Genomic DNA, 22,407 nt, shown 5'->3' with positions numbered 1-22,407 from the left:
ATAAAATTTGATTCACGCCAAAGATTTTCCTTTGACATTTTTTAATCCATCAACGAACGACAACAGGTAAATTTGATAATGTCTTCACTATCCTCTACAGGATCGAAATAAAGGTCGTGCGAGAGAAGAAGTTTGGAAGTTGGATGGCTCTAGATTCCTCCATGAGTTTGATCTCTTCAACTAGGAAGTTGGTTGTGTTGTCTTTATCGATCGAAATTAGGTTTGGTTGTGTAGTCTTTATCGATCGAAATTAGGTTTGTATGTTTTGTGTCACAATCGCGTTCATGTGATAGCAGGACAGTGATTGTGTGGCACTTGTTATAACTAATCGAACAAGTCGGCTTTGAGAAATTCGGACGTCAGGAACAACGTCAACGTATGTGGAGTCCTCGAGTCATATTATGAAAAAAGGTTTAGAAAACATGAATGAGGAAATACATTGGAAACCGATTTGAAGAATTAAAGAAATGAACGTTAAATAGCATATATAACTCAGGGTAGGAAGAAGTGACAATTAGCCATATTCCTCTATAATACATTTTGGGGCTTTTTAGCCCTTGCGAGTGTACACATGATTTTAGTCATACACCCCCACATTGACCCAATATGAAATGGTAAAGACCTATCTAGGATAAAAGTATGTAAAAAGGGTTTGGAACAAGCATGCAACCATAAACAACACAACTTGGACAAGCAAGATCAGGATATCAGTCATGCAACCAAGACAACACAACCTAGACAAACAAGACCAGGATATTTGTCATGTAGCCAAGACAACACAACCTGGACAAGCAAGACTAGGATATCTGTCATGCAGTCATAGACAACACGTCTTGACATGCATGACAGTGACACTTTGCATGCTAGAGCTTTTTTGGTCAAGTCAATCCCGAGATATCTATCATACAGTCATCGACAACACGCCTTGGACATGCATGACAGTGACACTTTGCATGCTAAAGCTTTTTTTGTCAAGTCAACCCGACCAACCGAACCCAATCATTTTAGGTCGAGTGCATTAATTAAGTTTCCTAATCAACACTCCATTAAATATTAAAAAAAAAAAAAACAATGATGAGGACTATTAATTTCCTTTTTTTTTTATGGAAAGGGATGAAAAAATTATGGCCTTAAAAAACAGTTCCAAAAGATCAGCCAAGAAGGTTGGTGAATTAAAACTAAGAGCCAATCAAAATGCGAGTAAGCAACCCAGTCAACAGCCTTAATTACAGCAAAAATTGTTACCAAATCCACAGATTTGACAGACCTGATGAGCCATTATGAGCCATTATGAGCCCTAATATATAATAATAACTCTTCATCCAAATTGTGACTCTTCATACAAAAACAAAAACAAAAAAAATATTATATATATATATAACATTCAGCTGAGAGATATAATAGAAAAAGAAATCAAAAGATGGCCGGAGGTGGGTTTGTTTCTCAGTCCGGTGGTAAGGTCTATGAGGGAGGTGTCAATGCTTTTGTTGTTATCACTTGTATGGTTGCAGCCATGGGCGGTCTCATCTTTGGATACGATCTCGGAATATCAGGTTGGTTACAGTAATACATCTTTTTCTAAATCTCGATAGTACTATGAATATTGTTCGTATTAGTAGATGTGAATATGACTTCGGAATATTAGGTGGGTTAGAATAATAGATCTTTTTAACTCACTGTAATGATATGAATGTTGTTCATGTTGAGTGCATGTCTCTGTGGATGTGAGCAAAAATCAAGTGGGTTCGAGCAATAGATCTTTCTGAATAATCATGATGATATGAATATTGTTTATGTCAAGCGTATCGTGTCACGAGATATCAAGTGGATTCTCAATAGATCTTTCTAAATTGCTAGTACTATGGCTATTGTTCATGTCAAGCGTCACCGTGTCAGTAGATTTGAATATAATCTCAAGATATCAAATGGTCCGAGCAATGAACCTTTCTAAATCACCATAATGATGTGATTGATAGGTTTGTTTGTTTCCAGGAGGGGTGACTTCAATGGAAACTTTCCTGAAGCAATTCTTCCCATCAGTGTATGAACAACAAGAAAAGGCGGCAGGAGGGAACCAGTACTGCAAGTTTGACAGCCAGCTCCTCACATTGTTCACATCTTCACTATACTTGGCTGCATTATTTGCCTCTTTCTTTGCATCAATCGTAACCAGGGCTTTTGGTAGAAAAATGTCAATGCTGGTTGGAGGCTTAGTCTTCTTGTTGGGCTCAATCTTAAACGGGGCTGCTGTCAACGTCGAAATGCTAATCATCGGTCGATTGCTACTCGGATTCGGCGTCGGCTTTGCCAATCAGGTTAACATCACTACAAAAAATAATAGATATGATAGCTCTGATACTAATCAATGTCTAACCCATCATAGGTGCGATACGATAGGTCTGTGTCTGATCCATGTGTAACCCAACATAGGTGCGATACGATAGGTCTGTGTCTGATCGATGTCTAACCCATCATAGGTAGGATACAATAGCTCTGTGTCTGATCCATGTGTAACCCATCATAGGTGCGATACGATAGGTCTGTGTCTGATCGATGTCTAACCCATCATAGGTGCGATACGATAGGTCTGTGTCTGATCGATGTCTAACCCATCATAGGTAGGATACGATAGCTCTGTGCCTGATCGAATTCTAACCCATCATAGGTAGGATACAATAGCTCTGCGTCTGATCGAATTCTAACCCATCATAGGTAGGATACAATAGCTCTGTGTCTGATCGATGTCTAACCCATCATAGGTAGGATACAATAGCTCTGTGTCTGATCGATGTCTAACCCATCATAGGTAGGATAGCTCTGTGTCTGATCGATGTCTAACCCATCATAGGTAGGATAGCTCTGTGTCTGATCGATGTCTAACCCATCATAGGTAGGATAGCTCTGTGTCTGATTGATGTCTAACCCATCATATCTTCTAATGCAGTCGGTTCCAGTTTACCTTTCGGAAATGGCACCAGCAAAAATCAGAGGAGCTCTAAACATCGGCTTCCAAATGGCCATTACCATAGGGATCTTTGTGGCAAATCTAATCAACTACGGAACAGCACAGATCAAAGGCGGATGGGGTTGGAGGCTGTCCTTAGCCCTTGCAGCCGTGCCAGCAATCATGATGAGTGTTGGCGCGCTGTTCCTACCCGACACCCCCAACTCAATCCTCGAGCGAGGCAACACGGAGAAGGCGAAGCAGATGTTGAAAAAGATTAGAGGTTTGGATGATGTGGATGAGGAATTTCAAGACCTTGTGGATGCATGCGAGGCTGCAAAGAGGGTGCAACACCCTTGGAAGAACATCATGCAGCCGAGGTATAGGCCTCAGCTTGTGATATGCATGTTCATCCCATTCTTCCAGCAGCTCACAGGAATCAATGTCATTACATTCTACGCGCCGGTTCTGTATAAAACTCTCGGGTTCGGCGACAGCGCATCGCTCATGTCTGCGGTGATCTCAGGCGCAGTCAATGTCGTGGCGACGATCGTATCGATCGTGACAGTAGACAGGTTTGGTCGGAAGTTTTTGTTCCTGGAAGGAGGGATACAGATGTTCATTTCCCAAATTGCTGTGGGATTGATGATATGGAAGAATTTTGGAGTCAACGGTGAAGGATCAATGTCGGGAGGAAAAGAGGCTGATATCTTACTGTTTCTAATCTGTGTCTACGTGGCAGGGTTCGCGTGGTCGTGGGGGCCGTTAGGATGGTTAGTGCCCAGTGAGATCTGCCCGCTCGAGATTCGGTCAGCGGGACAAGCAATCAACGTGTCGGTCAATATGTTGTTGACTTTCTTCATAGGTCAACTGTTCTTGTCAATGCTTTGCCACATGAAGTTTGGTCTGTTCTTCTTCTTTGCAGGGTTTGTGGCGGTTATGACCGTTTTCATACACTTCTTCTTGCCTGAGACAAAGAATGTCCCAATTGAGGAAATGAACGGTGCGTGGAAGGCTCATTGGTTTTGGGGGAAGTTCATTCCGGACGATGCTGTCATTGGCCATCATCATGCTTCCAATGTCGAGCTCTATGGCAAGGTAGTATGATTTTTTTTTTTTTTTTTTTTTTTTTTAGAATTTAAGGTNTTTTTTTTTTTTTTTTTTTTTTTTTTTTTTTTTTTTTTTTTTTTTTTTTTTTTTTTTTTTTTTTTTTTTTTTTTTTTTTTGTAGAATTTAAGGTTATTATATAATAAGGAGAGGAGAGTAATGTATTAATTGCTTTAATTTTGATTCTTAATCAAACTTAGCTCGATCTCACAATTTTGAACTCTCATTCTAAAGTGCTCGTTATTTTACGTGAAAACTATGTTCATAAACCAATATAATTCTTTCTAGAATTTCTCTAAGCAAAGTAAAAATGTCTGAAAAGCTCTTGTGATTTCGTGAGGCAATCCACATCATCACAAATCATCCTAAATAATTGACTCGTTTGTTGAGTTTCTCGACCAATCTGTATTCTTAGTTAGGATCGTTCTCATGTAAATGTGGTCTCGGTTCATTCGCTCTTTGACTGTTACAGTCGCACTTTTGGGTTTCGGTTCATTCCTGTAACTCTCTTTGACTGTCACTTTTGATGGTAGCGAACTTGCGATTGTATGACACTCACTTCCTAGCAAGAAATGAGTTAAGTCAATTCATTCTTGCGTCGTCTACGACCAAACGACGTATGCTCTAGCCTCTGGCCCAGTTCAAGAAAGTTAGAAAATGGGCAGAGAGATTTTGAAAGAGAGTTTTGAAAGCAAGATTTGAGGGATTGAAATTAGTGTTATATGTAATGTAATCAAAAAGGCAACAACAACCAACAACGACTGACTATTAATAGGAGTTATGACCGTTCACCAAAATCGTGTCTACATGTGTGCAAGGACTAAAATGCCCCAAAATAGTGTCACAATGTTTCATTTTTTATCTTGAGTTATGAGTTTAGTTTCTTTTTGGTTCCTAAATTTCAATATCTATGTTTTAATATTAGAATTTTATCCATATATTTATAAAATTGAAAATTTTAATTAATTTTTATAGAAACTAAATAATAATAATTTAAATGCAATAACTCATTATACTTTCAAAATATTTTTATAAACATTTAATAATAAATCAATAATAGAGATTAAAAATCTATACTCCCAGTGGGAGGAGACTAGGACTCTGACCACGTGCCTGTTGAAGAATGAGCTGGCGACTCATAGGCAGTGGCTTGGTTAAGGGAACTCACCGGAGCCGTAGCGAAAGCGAATCTTCGCTTATAAATATGGTCGGTGTTTTAAATAAGGAATTGAAAACTTTGTTATTAAGAATAGAGATGGGTACAAGTAAAGGGGATCCCTACTTTTATCATAAGAAAGCTCTTAAAAATCCCTCTCCATAATTATTAAAATGAAAAAGGAAATAATAATAATAATAATAATAATTGTAAAATAAGAAAAGAAAAAAAAAACTAAAAAATTGGTCAGCTTCAACCAACTGCCCTTCCTTTTATGTCTTTATGAGATGGACTCCGACTCAAAAAGGAATACCTTTTTTTTTTCCTCTCTTTTTCTTTTCCTTAAATCAAACCCATTTTATTAAATTACTTGGAGTACTCCACGTTCGGTGATTTGTAAAGACGTGTCGCAATGTCCATTGAAGTTACTTTTCACAAATCGAGACCACACTCGATACTTGGAGTACTCCACGTTCAGTGATCTTCTAAGAATTTTTCTAAAATTCATGTGAGTGAGAAAAAAATATACCGACAAAAACTCATGTTACAGAACATAAGTTGTTCAGATATAATATTTGGATAATATATTATAATAATTAGTTATAGAATATATTTTAGATATTCGTAATCAGTTAATATTCCAGAACATAAATGTTATATTTGAAAAATATATTATAATAATTATCAATTAATATTCCACAACCTAAGTTGTTATATTTGGAGAATATATTATAATAATTAGATATAAAATATATTTTAGATATTCGTAATCAGTTAATATTCTTTCTTTTATGATTAGACAGGTTAGACGAACACAATTAATATTCCAGAACATAAGTTGTTATATTTAGAGAATATATTATAATAATTAGAAAATATATTATAATAATTATTAGTTAACCTAAGTTGTTATATTTGGAGAATATATTATAATAATTGATTATAAAATATATTTTAGATATTCGTAATCAGTTAATATTCCGACAATAGTATGATATCGTCCACTGAATATAAGCTCTTATGATTTTGCTTTGAGCTTCCCAAAAGGCATCACCCCAATGGAAAGAGTGTTCTTTGTTTATAAACCAATGATCATTCCCTAAATTAGTCGATATGAGACTTTCATCATCCAACACCTCCCCTCGAACAAACTACGCCTCCCCTTAATTGAGGCTCGACTCCTTTGAAGTCTTAGTCATTTTTTACCGTCTTCAAGGAGGCTTGACTCCCTATTTTTTGGAGTTCTTTGTTCGACATTGGAGGATTTCTCAATATTTAATTAGTTTATATTTTCTTTATCGGTAAATATTAGTTGGTAGCTTGTATCCCAAAGTAACATAACTATGTTACATCGGATTTTTAAGTCATTAGGTATCGAAATTTCGAATCTTCATTTAAGTTATGAGCATACGGCGAAGAGTATCAAGGTCATTAAGTGTCGAATATGAATTTTAAATTTTAATTTATATTATGAGCATGGAACGAGAAATGCCTAGATTATGAAGTGTCGAATCTAAATTAATGTTTTTTAATTTCAAATCTTGGCTTAATTATTAAATGGATTTATGAAATTAATTTTTAAAAATTAAATAATTATCTAACGAGAATTATCTTTGGGAGCTATTTATACGATATTATCATTATTTTATTTTTTTTATTTTTTTTTTTGAAAAGGAAGTTTACATTATTTTAGATTTTAAATTAAATAATAAACAATGTCTTGTTTTCTTTTTATTTTCTTTTATTTCGTTTGAGTTACGAATTTATTTACCTTAATTTAATTGTGCTCTGCATTATATGTATAAACCATAGATAAAAATATGTCACAAATTCCCAAGTAATAAAATAATTGATATAAAACTATATATTATATTATATATTATATTATATTAATTAATATAAAACTATATATTATATTCAGGTTATGGAATTTGTCGGCTTTGATATAGTCAATAAATGCGTTAGAAGACAGCATGTGTTCACATAATTCTTCTAAAAATTATACAATTGTTTCCATTTTTTTTTCTATAAAATTTAATAATATTCACAAAAAAAAAAAACAAAAATTCAAATCAATTTTAAGTTACCGTATCATATAATTTTTTTCATTTATTTACCATAAAATTTTCAACTCAAACCATTTTTATTAAATTATTTATTTTAATTTTTTAAATAAATATAAATTATTTATTTTTAAACATTAAATAGATTTTCAATTTCAAAATATTTTTTAAAAAACTAAAACTTAAAAATAAAATTTTTAAAAATTTGTGTGAGATTGAAGTTATCTTAGAGTTTATTCAAAGATTTGACATTCTAGTTAGATCAACTTCTCCCTACCCGATAGTTATATGCAATAAGTCGTCGTCGTTGTCTTTTTCTTACATTCTTATATAACACCAATTTCAATTTCTCAAATCTTGCTTTCAAAACTCTCTTTCGAAATTTCTCTACCCCTGTTTTCTAACACTTTTTTCTTGAATCGGGGCTAGAGGCTCGAGTATACGTTCATTGGCCGTAGGAGACGCAAGAACAAATAAGCTTAACTCACTTGTTGCTGCTGAAAATGAGTGTCGCATAATCACAAGTCCACTGCCATCAAAGTACCATTGTGACAAATAGAATTTTTTTATTCACAAAATGAATAGATGATTTAGTCACTACGCTCGACTGAATATGTAACCCTAAAAGTAAAAAATCTCTCGAAAATCATTGCGGTTCTCTTTTTCATTTCCACTGTTTGTATTTTTTTTTTCATCCATATCATAAAGTTGGTTGACATTAGCGGTAATCGCAGAAAATAGGGCAAACCATGACCCCAAATAAAAAGGTTCGATAAAACAACTAAACGAGCAATCCGACAGCTGGTGTCTTATCCTAGTCGTACCAAGGTAAGAATGCATCTTCACGAATGATCACACCCCCACTCTATTTTAGATATTGGTACATTTTTTGCTTTATCATTTCGTTAGGAGAATAAACCATTAAAAAAATGGTCGTGTTTAAGTTCTAATAAATATATGGCTTCGATTCGATTCAATCCGAACTAATTTTAGAGTAAGTTATTATTAACTTAAAATATATACGAATTGAAGGATTGAATGGATGAATGATGGTGAGAATTTAATAATTTATTCGGAGAGAGGAGTGATGGTGGGGAAAGTAGAAGCAGACAGAGAAGAACCGACAATTTCTTCAATAAATACTCCAACCTTAACCGCTAAGCTTCCTCTTTTCCTCTCTGATTCTCTATAAAATCTTAAATTCCCATCTCATTTCTTCCACCGATGCGCCACCACAAGCACAATTCAATCCTCTCAATGGGAAAGGGAAAGGGAAAGGGCAAGGATAAGGGCACAACCGCCGCAGACGGTGGCGGAATTTGGTCCGGCGGGGCGGTTGACTTTTCGGCACTTCCTGAAGGCTGCATCGCTCACATACTCTCCTTCACTTCGCCTCAAGATGTGTGCCGCTCCGCTTCCGTCTCCTCTACTTTTCGATCCGCCGCTGAAGCTGACGCCGTCTGGGAACGCTTTCTCCCGCTGGAATATGGCGATGAAATTTCCGACGCTGTTTCGAAGATTTTTCCTCCTTTTGCTTCCAAGAAAGAACTCTATTTCCATCTCTGCCGCGTCCCTGTTCTAATCCACGGCGGCGCTAAGGTAAAAATTCCACCGCTACAAATTCCAGTTTAATTATCTGGTTGGATTGAAATGAGACTGCCACTATTTGATTCATCCACGCTCATCTTCCTGCTATAATTTAGGGAAATTGTGAAGAAATTTTGAAATATTTAGGTTTTGAAGAGCGTGATTTCAAATTTAGGGAAATTGTGAAGAAATTTTGAAATATTTAGGTTTTGAAAAGCGCGATTTCAAATTTAGGGAAATTGTGAAGAAATTTTGAAATAGTTAGGTTTTGAAAAGCGCGATTTCAAATTGTTCATGAATTGTTCTTGTTACGCTTCTGTTTTAAATTGATAGAACGCTTTTTTGTAATCTTGGTTGACTTTTTGTCTTAATTTAGAGTAGAAATTGGAACTGTTCATAAAGGGATCACTTTTTCTTTTGGATTCAATCCACTTTTCACTTTAAAAAATGAACTAATCCCTAATTTTGGCGTTTTTTTAATTGAATTTCAGAGCTTTTCACTGGATAAAAAAACAGGGAAGAAATGCTTCATGATCGCTCCAAGAGAGCTCTTCATTGTCTGGGGCGATGCTCCAAGGTATTGGAGATGGACTTCTGATCCTGAATCAAGGTTAATCCCGTCTCTTAATCCACCATTAGTATTTCATAAGCTGTTTAGAATCACGTTTGGTTCATAAGAGTAAGAATATCGAGGCATTATTTGATGATGAATTGTGATATAATGAACAGGTTTGTGGAGCTAGCAGAGCTGCTGAGCGTATGTTGGCTTGAGATCAGGGGCAAGATAGAGACAGAAATGCTATCTCCAGGCACATTATATGCAGCTTATATGGTGTTCAAGCTAACAACCTCAAACGGCTTCCAACGCCAGCCCGTCAAGGTTGGAGTCGGCCTTGTCGGGTCTGAAGTAACCAAGCAAACGGCTTATTTAGAGAATGTAGATAGTGAATGGCGACAGCGCCACCCAATTGTGTCGAGGGGTATCGGCCTTTTCAACCTTAACAGACGACGCGTCACAATCAGCACGCAGGTAGCTATGCCCCATGAAACCACCAGGAACAATGCCCCGGCCGAGGACTGCAGCCACCGCATCGTCCCGAAGGAGAGGGAGGACGGGTGGCTGGAGGTTCAGCTTGGTGTGTTCTTTCATGATGGGAGGGTCAATGGGGAGCTGGAGATGAGCGTATTGGAGGTTAAGGGTGGGCATTGGAAGAGCGGTTTGCTTATACAGGGAATTGAAATCAGGCCAAAAGACTTGACGACCTAATTATAGAAGAATGATACTGATAAAGAGAATTCAAGATGAAGTGAATCATTTCACGTGTAAACTTTTGAGAGCTTGTCTTTGAATTTTGAGAAGAAATGGAGATCAACATCATTATTGACCATATTTTATTATAAAAATAAAATATCTAGATATTTGCTTTTTTACCGTAGTAATAGGTACTTTTTATATATTGTTATTTTTATTTATTACTATTTTCATATTCTTCTAATCTATTTGATTAGAAAGAGAGAACTTTCCCATATTTTCACTAGTTTTAATTGAATTTTAACACTAGAAAGATTATGCAAGGCAGTTTTTCAATGCAAGTATAATAAGCGACGTTATGTATGACATGTCTGATCGTGATTGAGTGATATCAAAATATGTAGTCATCTGACACGATTAGTCCATCTATCATATTACCGGTGGATAATGGTCATGGTGAGTATGTCATAAAAATATGAATATTGCATGATATCGTCGTTGATCATAATCATGTTAATTTGCATGTTTAATTGTAGTTGTGTCTATACTACAATATGATGGCATTGTTTATCGCATATCAAAGAAGTACACGAATGAATCGGGAGCACATCCGAATGAGAGCAATTTTAAGCATGGATAACTAAGAAAGGCTTAAAAGAATTGCTTGATCATAGAAATTTCAAAGTTAAGCCTAATTTGCTTAAAACAATTCTATGTTAGGTGGTGTCCCGAGAGTTCTCTTAGAAAGCATGTGAGTAAAGACAAAACATGTTGAAATGACTTATGTTGGTTGGTGAGTACAATTCTCACACTCGGAGCGTGTGTGACTAGGTCATCAGGGATGCAGAGGAATGTCGAGGCTATTAGGTGTCAAATATGAATTTTGAACCCTAATCCAAATCAAAATAAGACGTTACAGTAGTTGATGTCACTTCATAATATAAATTATATACATGACTTACAGTCAACCAAATGTCAATAATAATATCATAATTTCAAGTGTTCTAGAATCATTAAAGTCAATAAACAAGGCACAATATGTGAGTTAATATTATGATATTTATCTAAAAAAAATTTAGTTAAACGATATAAAATGTAAGAGGTTCAACCTTGTAACTTTTGTTCGAGAACACATATTTTATGTAAAGATCTCTATTTGATCAGCTAATTAAGGCCCCACAAATACATATCTTCATTAGCTAAACGAAGACGGGTACAAGAACAAGAATAAGGATTATATTCTCTATCATTATCTTTGGCCTAACCTCGTCCTATCTCATTTTAATATATATATATATATATATATATATATATTCATATGGAAAACTATATTAATTATATTATATTTTTCATTATAAAATATTATTAAAAATTAGAAATTATTCCTTAAATTCTTTTAAATGAATATATATAATTAAAAAATTATTTAAATGGAAACAAAAAATACTTCTTCCATATACACCTCAAATTTTATGGCAAGCGAGTACAATAATTTAATTTAGAGTAAGAGCGAGAATAATTATAATTATCGTCTAATTTCTATTATAAATATATAATTTATTCTAAAATATTTTAGTTAATTTCTACTGCAAAATTTATTAAATATGTTGTATTTTATATATATTATATTGTTTGTATTTATCATTCCAATCCTTCTATAAATATTTGAATATATAAATGTCACAGTTCCCTTGACTTTACCATATATGAAATGACGCATATGCCCTCTAATGCCTAACTAATTCACACCATACCCTTCTCTTCTCGACTGTACTCTTCCACTACGCCCTTCTCTCACCACTTCTCTCTCGTCGCCGTCGCCTCATCGCCTCATCGCCGTCGCCACCGCCACCGCCACCGCCGCCGCTTCATCAATTCTCTTCCTCCTCCTTCTTCTCAGGTATCTCTCTTCCTATCTCGAATTTTCTTCTGTTTTCTTTTTACCAACTGACATTAATTACTGTTTCAATTGTTTTCTTCTATCATCTGTAAATTTTCTATCGGAGAACCCAAATTCTTTCCTCGATCCACTTCCTTGCTTGAAATTAATTGTTGATTTTATTTTACAGTGTTGCTATCTTAAAAAGACATTTTGATATTAGAAGACATAGGACTACTGTCGCGTTTCTTAGAAGGTGTTGAATTCTGCGCGCAAATCAACTACCTTAGCTTTTAGGCAAGTTCTATTTTACTTCACTTCGTGGATTTTGCATTTTGGATTCTGTTTGAATGATAGGAAAAGTAAAATAGACCATTTTTAACATCTCTCTTGACTCTCTAACAGAGAATTATTGCATTGTATCATCATTGAGTAATTTGTGTGTTTGTCTTAAATGAGGGCTGTTCGCATATAGGGTAGCCGATGATAAAATCTTCCCTATTTTTGCATCTTATTGCTACAAATAGAGGTTGAAATAATTCCGCTTTTTAGTCCCTTTTTTTGGTGATCTTCTACTTATCTCACACTAGCTTCAAGCAAATGGTACTCTTAGAATCCTTTATCTGGAGGCAGGAGTGACATATTTCCACCAGACCCCATGCATTTGTTTGCCCTTTTTCCTTGAAATTTATGTCCGTTTCCTTCTTATACCGCAAAAAATGAAGGGAAAAAAGACCAACATATAGTAGTTGGGAATATTCATGGTTGAGCAATGATGTTTGTAGTATATAACTGAGGGGCTGAATTTCATGATTAGCGCTGAAGCTGCTGAGAACTGTTTCTGCAATAGAGAACGGATCAAACATGGAGGTCCTGAAGGGGCAAAAATTTTTAACTGAGATTGATAGAAAGGCTACAATACAAAGAGTAGCTATATAAACTCTAATCCTTATCAACTTGGATTAAAAGAACTTGTATCGTCCTTTGTGAACTCGTTGAAGGCTATTAGAACCAATTTTATGCTTGGTTTGGATACTTATTGGTTTCTTTTTTACTGGAAAAATACCATGGCTATGAAGAAAATGGCACATAAAACAAAAGGGAGATGAGGCATATACTTAAAAAGATAGCCATAGTGATTTCATAAATTTCGTCCTAAAATAAACCCCCATATTTAAAAACGTTCAGCCACATAAATTTCCCAAAGTAGAGCAAGTAGCACTTTAACTAAACAGCCACATAAAAAGAAGATAAGCTATGACTATGGAAATATGTCAATTTTTACACCTCGAGAAGCCCAGTAAAGATAAGAAATCAAAGATGTCAAAGCATTTCTCTCTGCCCTTGAAGACACAGGAACCATACGAAAGTTCTAATAAAGTTCGGTCATAGAGTTTTTTTCTCCCTTGTGAAAGGATGACCAACCATAAAAGAAGAAAGCTCTCATCTACCATGTCATAGTCTTTTCTTCTTTTTTTTCAGAATCTAGTGCTTCTTAGGGTTTGCTGTAGCTTCCTGACAACACACTCCCTCTTGGCCCTCCTGGGTTTTTCTCTGATGAGTGACCACTCGGGAAGTCAATACTCATCTCTGTTGTTGATGGTCTTGATTACATAATCCATGGTAGCAGGCAATGGATTGTTGGGGGCGAGAGAAGAGAGAGAGAAGAGAGAGAGAAGAGAGAGAATCATTACCAAGGCGAAGCCAACAAACAATTTTACTACATGAAAGAGGGGAATGAGGCCCCATTCTAAAGAAGATACACATGGTTTTGCGATTACAATGTTCTCATTTGTCTCTTTTCTTTGCATTTCAGCTGTGAATCATTTCATTACTTGTTAGGGAAAAAAAACATACAAATGGGTATAACAGGGTTCTTTATGAAGCGCATTTCCACCGCCTGGGTGATATCCTAACAAGCTTCTTAGAAAAGGCACTCACCATTTGTGCATTTCAGTTGCTATGAATTACCATATTTGAAAAGAAATATATTTGGTTGGGCTGTAATGGCCTCAGTCAGTTTAATGGCCTGAAGGTTAGGCCACAATGGTCTTTCTCCAAGGGCATCTTTGTTTCTGACTTTCTCTGCCTAGAATCTGATATTTGTTTCTTTCTCTACATGGATCTCATCTTTGTTTCTACCTTTCTTCACATGGAGTCTCCAAATTTTACTTTGCCGGATAGCTTTGTTCTATGTTAACCCATAATGCTGAGGGGAGCCTCTTCACCTTGTTCAGGCAAATACATGCTTCTTTATCTTCATTGCCTGGTAAGAACTGGGCCATGACCCCAATTTCCTAGACATTAGGTGCCCAAGAAGATGTAGATCGATAGCTTCCATTTGGAGAGTCCCAAAAGTAAGAACTAGGCCACCAATGCTCATTTTACGAGCATACTGAGAATTAAAGATAATTTGCAATGGATGCCCATAAATTGAAATTTTTTATGGTTTTTGTTAGATCTAATGCTTCCTTGAAGTGCTTGATAGTGGTGAAGGGATGTCGTTTGGTTCCCATGGGAGGAGATGAGGATGGTGTCTGACAAATTAAGTGATGAATGTGTAGGGATTTTTGCCAACATTTAAACCCCTTTAAGTTCTCTGCTCGATACATGGGATAACCTCCTAGATTCTATGTTTGGTAAATGATGATGGAATCTTCAAGGGGGAGAGAGATCTTATAAGACTATTTTTCTCTTTGGGCTTCAGTGAAAGGGTCTTTTTGTAATTATTCACAAGATCGTATTTTTACTTGATTGAAGCTTCCTTGATTGACTCCCTTTTATGTGGGCTTCATTTGTGTATGTCGGTGTATTCTTTTATTTTTTCTCCATAAAAGCTCGGTTATTCATTTTTTAAAAGAAACACTTACTGAGACGGTTCACCAATATTTGAAGGAAGGATTAAGGCCTTGCCTACCTTTTATAAGACAGTCCATCACCACCTTTATGAGGTCTCTCACTTCTTTCTGTCCTTTCACATTGCATAACTCATCCACTTCCAGCTTATATTTCCATTTGATTATTGACTTATTCTCACGGGATGGAGTATCCCCTGCCTACCTTTCATATCCGCTTCAATTCTGTAGGCTTCCACAATTGCAATCCAAACTGTGCGAGTTTAATTTAGTAATGGCTGTAGTTCAATCCCACTCAAAGATTGAGAACTACCTTTTTAACCCAAAACATCTTTTTTTCCTTATCCACTTCAATACTCAGCCTCACTACATAATACACACTATTTTGAGCCTAAGGCTCGAAAGGAGGTTTTCTAAAAACATACGAGGTATTAATCATTCCCAAAGCAACCAACCAATCAAATAATTGAATATTTTCTTGGAGATTTTTATTTTGCACAAGGAGGTGAAGAAAGAACAAACTGAGGATGGAGCCGAAAAGGAGATCAAGTAAATAAATAGGACTTACAAGAGAAGCGCCCAAATGGTTCGAAGGACCATAAAAGTTGATCTCTGAAACCAGAGGAAAGAACAATGGGTTGAAGCGTAGGCACCAGAGATGTTAGTTCCCCAACCTCACAACCCAAAATTTAAGATAATATCGAATTGGTTGTTGGATGAGAGCAAGGTCATTGAGTCCCTCAATTCCATTTAAAAAAAGTGCTGACTTTGGACAGATTTGGAAAGGAGGCCCTTTTTCTTCTGAACATTTTTTTGCCAGGTATAGAAGAATGTACAAGGATGGATTGTTCACTAGTCAATTTATCCATCAATATATCTCTAAATAGGTGTTTGACACTATTATTAAGTGTTCATTGATATTTCTGATTTATTGTATACATATCAATGAAACATAAAAAATATATATCAACAAAAAGAATACCAATATGAACTTATAGCTACTAATGAGGCCTATAACTTATTTAAGAATAGTGAAAATACTTATTTATTTATTAAATTATTTCTTTAGATTTCTCGGTTTCCATGTTTTAATAAGGAGTATTCATAGACTTTAATATTTTAGTCATATATACGTGGCTATTTTCTTAAAATTTAGATCTGGACAATTTTTGGGACATGAACATTTGATTCCTATGGCCGATTTAGCTAGTAGTGGACTCTTCTAGCTCCTTCCCACCCAGAGCACTGTTTGCCCTTAAAGTTCAATATTGAGCTACACAACTCCATTATAAGATTGTAATCAACAACAGCAACCTTGTTCTCTTGAAAATGCCAAACACAGGCTTATGTTCCAAAACCAGGTCCTTTACATGTCCTTCTTTTCTTTTTGGAGCCCGAATCCGTTACATTGCTGGTAACTATCTTCATTCACAACTCAACCTCTTGCTCTAGAAGATCTTGATTTTTGGGAGCATCTGACTAAACATCTAATTGAAGATGTTCAACTGGTTAACCCATTTTTGGGTCAATTTACTAACTTGAAATTATTAATTGTTCCGATTCATTGGTCACGAGGTAGTTAAAGAATTTGAAAGGTTGGTAAACAATTGTCTTTTGGATGCATGGATTTTTTTACCTGCTTGATACCATTGGGACGATCATCATTATTGTACATGAATCCTCCACATTCTCACCTTGTGCAATCATATTAGAACGGTAGTATCAATTACTAAATTTGTTACATATGTTCCAATCATGTAAAAGATTGTCTAGCAGTAGATTTGACTTACCTAATGCTGGAAAACTTCCATTATTTGCATAATTAAGTAGTGTCCGGATGTTTCTCTTAACAAAAGTAACCTGGCTTTCTGTAATTGACTGTAGTTTGTAATGTTATATTGTCCAGTAGTTCTTGTTTAAAAAAAAGATGTTGACAGTTTGTTTTGTTCAACTCAGCTGTTTATTATGGTATCCTCCCCTCTAATATGCATTACTTTATTTCCCCTTTTGGTGGCAGCGTGCTACAGTAGAGTTTCTTATACTATTATGTGATGCTGGTGCCTGTCTTGCTCTGATAAATGGCTGATCATTCTTTAGTTGTATCTGAAACTGTACTTAGTCTAGTAGACCACACCCTGGTTATTGGACAAGAATTTCCCGATGTTGAAACCTGCCGGAGAATGTTGAAAGATATTGCTATAGCCTTGCATTTTGATATTCGAATTGTTAAATCTGATCGTAGTCGATTTATAGCCAAGTGCTCCAAGGAAGGTTGCCCATGGCGTGTGCATGTAGCAAAATGCCCTGGAGTTCCAACCTTTACAGTTAGAACCCTACATGGCGAGCATACTTGTGAAGGTGTTCATAATCTTCATCATCAGCAAGCCTCTGTGGGATGGGTTGCCAGATCTGTATCAGCACAAGTAAGAGATAATCCACAGTACAAACCCAAGGAAATTCTCCGGGATATTCGTGATCAGCATGGAGTCGCTGTATCGTACATGCAAGCTTGGCGTGGGAAAGAACGTAGCATGGCTGCACTTCATGGAACCTTTGAAGAAGGGTATCGCCTTCTTCCTGCTTATTGTGAACAAGTAAGGAAAACAAACCCTGGAAGCATTGCATCAGTTTTTGCAACTGGACAAGAAAATTGCTTCCAGCGCCTGTTTATTTCGTATCGTGCTTCAATATATGGGTTTATAAATGCCTGTAGGCCACTTCTTGAACTTGACAAAGCACATCTCAAAGGAAAATACTTGGGAGCCTTACTGTGTGCTGCTGCTGTTGATGCGGATGATTCATTGTTCCCATTGGCCATTGCAGTTGTTGATGTGGAGAGTGATGAAAATTGGATGTGGTTCATGTCAGAGTTGCGCAAGCTTCTTGGGGTAAATACTGATAGCATGCCTAGATTGACGATACTTTCCGAAAGACAAAGAGGCATTGTGGAGGCAGTCGAAACCCATTTTCCGACTGCCTTCCATGGATTCTGTCTGCGTTATGTAAGCGAAAATTTTCGTGATACATTTAAAAACACGAAGTTGGTCAATATTTTTTGGAATGCTGTTTATGCTCTCACTGCAGCTGAATTCGATAGCAAAATCGCGGAGATGGTGGAGATCTCACAAGAAGTGATAACGTGGTTTCAGCATTTCCCTCCCCAGTTATGGGCTATAGCATATTTTGAAGGTGTGCGATATGGCCATTTTACTTTAGGGGTCACAGAGTTGTTGTATAATTGGGCACTCGAGTGTCACGAGCTCCCCATTGTGCAGATGATGGAACATATTCGTAATGAGATGGCATCTTGGTTTAACGATCGGCGTGAAATGGCAATGAGATGGACCTCCATTCTCGTACCCTCTGCTGAGAAGCGAATTGCCGAGGCAATTGCAGATGCTCATTGTTATCAAGTACTTCGTGCAAATGAAGTTGAGTTTGAAATTGTTTCAACTGAGCGGACAAATATTGTGGAGATACACAGTCGTGTGTGCTCTTGTCGTCGTTGGCAGCTATATGGTCTGCCTTGTGCCCATGCTGCAGCTGCTCTAATGTCCTGTGGGCAGAATGCTCAAGTATTTGCTGAGCAATGTTTCACCGTTGATAGTTTTCGCCAAACTTATTCACAAATGATATTCCCAATCCCTGATAAGAGCCTGTGGAAGGAACCGGGCGAGGGGGCAGAGGGCGGAGGAGGGGCAAAGGTTGACATCACAATACGCCCTCCCAAAGTTCGTCGCCCACCTGGAAGGCCGAAAAAGAAAGTTCTAAGAGTCGAAAATTTAAAACGCCCGAAAAGGATTGTACAATGTGGTCGCTGTCATTTGTTGGGACACTCTCAAAAGAAGTGCACCATGCCAATGTGACATTCGGTAGACTGTTGAATATTATAACATATATGGTTCCCTCAGAAATGCAATAGAATTAGTGGTCTGTGCAATGTCAATTCTCCTGTAACCATTAGTTCCAAAATAAGATACCAAGTTAATTTTGGCCTGATTACTTAGTTTCTTTCTAAGTTTACCATTCTTCCTCATCAACTGTCATTTTAAGGTTTCCCACTCCTTGTCACGATATCGATATGTATATTATTTATGAGAACTAATATATCTTCGTTTATTCTTCACCCCTTCTCTTTCTTTAGCTTGATATTTGGGTTGTGCCAGCTTCTTACTTAGCCAAGGAACTTGATGAAAAAGGAAAAGAAAAGTAATATTGATAGCCATTTTGATCAATTATCAGCATATATCAATCAAATTTGTTTCTCATGACAACTAATCATGGCAAATCATAAGTGCATTCCAGTTTCTCTTGATTGTTTCTCCAAAATCAAGAGATCCTATTGATCCAGACTCCAACAGGTCGCTATTTCCTATCCAAAGAACTCCATTTTCCATAATCAATATACAGCCCAGCTATTGTAGAATCTGCCACGGACGTCGAATTCACACACTCTGTGTCCTTTGATCGAGGAGTTCGTGGCAAAGCTCAACTGATTGATTAAGAATCAGGCATAGAATACTCGCCTTTTCTTTTAACTCTACTGTCAACCTAGCCATTCTCGGGAAATACTCTTGATCAAAACATAATGCAGTCTCATCTCTCTACAAGAAGATTATTCAATCTAAGAGCAAGAATTATGTCTAAGATAAAGAATTAAAGGGTTTGGGTTTTCCTTCTGAAATACAAAATTTCGGTCACATAACTGGAAACAGGATAGAACAAGACAGTGCCGATTATTGGCAATATCATCTAATATCACCCAGAAAAAAAAAACAGGTATTACGCGTGAAGGAGAAATACTAGAAGAGGCTTCCATTCGGTCGAAATACTGGAAGAGGCCTCCATTTGGGTTGTGCTTAAGCCGCAGTGCTTAATTCTTCCTCTTCCAGATCCTGAACTGCTCGTATAAGACCCCTGGTAATGCCGTTAAGATGCAAACCATTTGCCTTCATTTCTTCAAACAACTTCGTTGCAGTTCTCCAATCTAACGCCTTCAAGCAAAGAGATTGGATCAACTTGTTGTACTCATCTGCGTTCGGCTGCACTCCGAAGTCTTTCATCTCACTCAGTAACTTCAACGCAGCGTCGTACTCTTCAAGTTTGCAGTGACTGCGAATAAGTGTGTGGTAGGTTACAGCACATAATTTAGTGTGCTTCTTCTTTGCCTCATCCAAGACTATGTATGCCTCCTTCATTTGACCGCCATTTGCGTAACCACTTATAACGACGGTGTAACTGTAAACATCCGGCTTTAGCCCTCTACTCTCCATCAGTTTTATCAGTTCCATTGCCTCTCCTAAATCACCAGCTTTCGAAAATCCATTAATAACAGTGTTGAAAGCTGCATTTCCTGGAGGTGGTCCTTCAGCAATCATCTTTAGAAGTAGAGTTTTTGCTTTGCTTGCATTTTTGTTCCTACACAAACTGCGGATGACCACCATGTATGGCTTAATGGCATGTTTCCGCTCCTCCTTCGAGAAATCGTTCAACATTTCCAGAGCCAATTCAACAGTTTCGTCGTCTCGACAGAGAGAACTAATCAAGAAATTCACAGAAGATTGAGGTAGGTTCAGACGTTTTTCCTTTGCCAGTAAGTAAACTGAATGGACATCTTTTGCTTTGTTTCCCTTACAAAACCATGATATGATCTTACCAACTCTATTACTTTCAGGCAAGCTTCCAGCATCAAGCATTTTCTTGCAGATTAGCCAAGCCCAATCATAAGAAAGGCGCCTGCACAGCGCTTCTACGGTAAAATAGTACGACTCGGCATTAGGAACGCAGCCCAAACTCTCAAAACTGTCGAGCACTTCCAGAGCAGCTTTCCCTTTTCCCAACTTTGAAAAAAATGCTATCAACTGATTAAGAATCTCAGCATTCAACAAACCATTCTGCTTTTCACCAATTTCTTTAATCAAACCCCACAAAGAATAAGCATTTCTTTGCCGAAGATCACTGCAAACCAGACGAACAAGAACATCTACAACACGAGTAGTTACTTTGAACTCTGAATCACTGTTCACAGCCCAGCGGAAAAACCGAATCAAATTCTCACCCAAAATATGTGGGGTTTCAAACACGTTCAAAATAAAATCCTCATGAAGCTTCAATCCCATTTCGTCAAGACTTGATTCAAATGACCCATCAACGGTACTCTGAATCAAAGATAGCACACTTTCTAGCTGTTCTACATTGACCTCATAAACCTCCCCTTCTTCCCCATTCCCAGCAGAAACTACAATATTTTCCTCTAAGAGATCATTATTTCCCTCAATACCCACAGACTCCCCATCAAACTCATGAACTTCTTCACTAGCAACATAGTTTTCAATCTGCGTATCACCACCTTCACCAATCTCCACCGTTTCCGCTGAAACCGATTTAAAATTCTCTGACGACTCAGAATCCGAAGAACTAGAATAATGTTGAGAAAAATACCTAGAGCTTCTGAAGAAACAGGATCCAGGAACCGCGATCGACGTGCTCGAGTGTCGCAACTGAGCTACAGAGTCGGATAAGGGCACGTCCGAGTATCGGGTTACTCTCCGAGAAGCTCTCAATAGAGAAGCTCTAACCGCCACAAGCGACCTCCACATTCTGTAATGGCACTCACGATCTTCTCAAACACCAAAAGACTTCTCAGTGCGAATGGAAATGGTAATGCTCTCAATTTGCATCACCATGAACTTCACTGCCAATCAAAGCAATGAATTCAGAAACAACATCTTCGATATACAATCTTCGATCAAACTAGAAGAAACAAATCGACAACACAAAACAAAAAACCAAGAATAGAGAAAAACTTGAGCACTTACCTCGAAATCTTCGAATGAAAAAAATGCGAAATGGAGATCGATGCGGAGGTTTAAGGTGCGGCGGCTAACCGAGAAGTGAAATAACAAACCAGGGTTTTTGCTCTCCCATAATTATTTTAATTAAAATATTAAATTTATTTTTTACAAAAAAACAATAATAATAAATCTAAGCTATCATCTTAATCTTCGTCTATGGTCATGTTTATTTATTTATTTATTTTTCTAATATTCTAATAATTTTTTATTTTAAAACTAATTTTAAACCTAAATAAAATGTAAAAGAGTGATACCACAATTTAAAAATAATAAATTATTTTTTAAACCATTTTTTTTAAATTCATCTTCAACTAAAATATTCTTAAAATTTTAAAAATTAGAGATTAAATTTATACAATTATTAGTTTATAGCGTTCTTATTGATACATCCCCTAAAATTTAGGCTATAAATTGAGCCCGATATTAACCATAACAATAATATAGTTTAAATTTGAGAGAATTTGTCGTAAATTATATAGACTCAATTATCAATATTAAATAAAATTATTACAAATTCATAATTGATTGAGATCCGATAGAATTTGTTAAATTCTGACCATTGGGTAAACTCGTAGTTAATTTCCAATTTTATAAATTTAAATTATCGAGTCGTTTACATAACATTATATATATATATATATATATATATATATTTTAACTTGACATGAAAAATAAACATTCTTATAATTATTTTAGGTTTCATACTTTTT

At 36.4% G+C, this 22,407-nt stretch overlaps 4 protein-coding genes across 6 annotated transcripts; 3 read left to right on the top strand and 1 right to left on the bottom strand.

The window, feature by feature from the left end:
• The first annotated feature begins 1,420 nt into the window (after positions 1-1,420).
• Positions 1,421-4,051, top strand: LOC111493401 (sugar transport protein 10-like). The gene is made up of 3 exons (XM_023143108.1): positions 1,421-1,553; positions 1,993-2,315; positions 2,945-4,051. The coding sequence occupies exons 1-3, from the start codon at positions 1,421-1,423 to the stop codon at positions 4,049-4,051; spliced, it is 1,563 nt and encodes a 520-aa protein (XP_022998876.1).
• Positions 4,052-8,350: 4,299 nt separating this feature from the next.
• Positions 8,351-10,245, top strand: LOC111493364 (F-box protein PP2-B10-like). The gene is made up of 3 exons (XM_023143046.1): positions 8,351-8,869; positions 9,349-9,467; positions 9,587-10,245. The coding sequence occupies exons 1-3, from the start codon at positions 8,495-8,497 to the stop codon at positions 10,122-10,124; spliced, it is 1,032 nt and encodes a 343-aa protein (XP_022998814.1). The 5' UTR covers positions 8,351-8,494; the 3' UTR covers positions 10,125-10,245.
• Positions 10,246-11,852: 1,607 nt separating this feature from the next.
• On the top strand, positions 11,853-18,972 carry LOC111493361. Of its 2 annotated transcripts, XM_023143040.1 has the most exons (3): positions 11,853-12,009; positions 12,179-12,285; positions 16,861-18,972. In XM_023143040.1, exon 3 carries the CDS (start codon positions 16,922-16,924, stop codon positions 18,707-18,709), a length of 1,788 nt encoding a protein of 595 aa, XP_022998808.1. In that variant the 5' UTR covers positions 11,853-12,009; positions 12,179-12,285; positions 16,861-16,921; the 3' UTR covers positions 18,710-18,972. The 2 variants fall into 2 exon arrangements, with proteins under 2 accessions (XP_022998808.1, XP_022998809.1); XM_023143041.1 differs by lacking the exon at positions 12,179-12,285.
• Positions 18,973-19,458: 486 nt separating this feature from the next.
• LOC111493362 (pentatricopeptide repeat-containing protein At3g02650, mitochondrial) lies at positions 19,459-21,760 on the bottom strand. 2 transcript variants are annotated; one of them, XM_023143042.1, is made up of 2 exons: positions 21,662-21,760; positions 19,459-21,537 (listed from the first exon to the last, which is right to left on the bottom strand). In XM_023143042.1, the coding sequence occupies exon 2, from the start codon at positions 21,440-21,442 to the stop codon at positions 19,703-19,705; it is 1,740 nt and encodes a 579-aa protein (XP_022998810.1). In that variant the 5' UTR covers positions 21,443-21,537; positions 21,662-21,760; the 3' UTR covers positions 19,459-19,702. The 2 variants fall into 2 exon arrangements, with proteins under 2 accessions (XP_022998810.1, XP_022998811.1); XM_023143043.1 differs by having other exon boundaries at positions 19,459-21,532; positions 21,662-21,756.
• Between the last annotated feature and the right edge of the window lie 647 nt (positions 21,761-22,407).

Source organism: Cucurbita maxima, unplaced genomic scaffold, assembly GCF_002738345.1.
Source record: "Cucurbita maxima cultivar Rimu unplaced genomic scaffold, Cmax_1.0 Cma_Scf00018, whole genome shotgun sequence".
NCBI classification, from domain to species: domain Eukaryota; kingdom Viridiplantae; phylum Streptophyta; class Magnoliopsida; order Cucurbitales; family Cucurbitaceae; genus Cucurbita; species Cucurbita maxima.
Note: the sequence above shows the minus strand (reverse complement) of the source record. Positions and strands in the feature narration are given on the sequence as shown.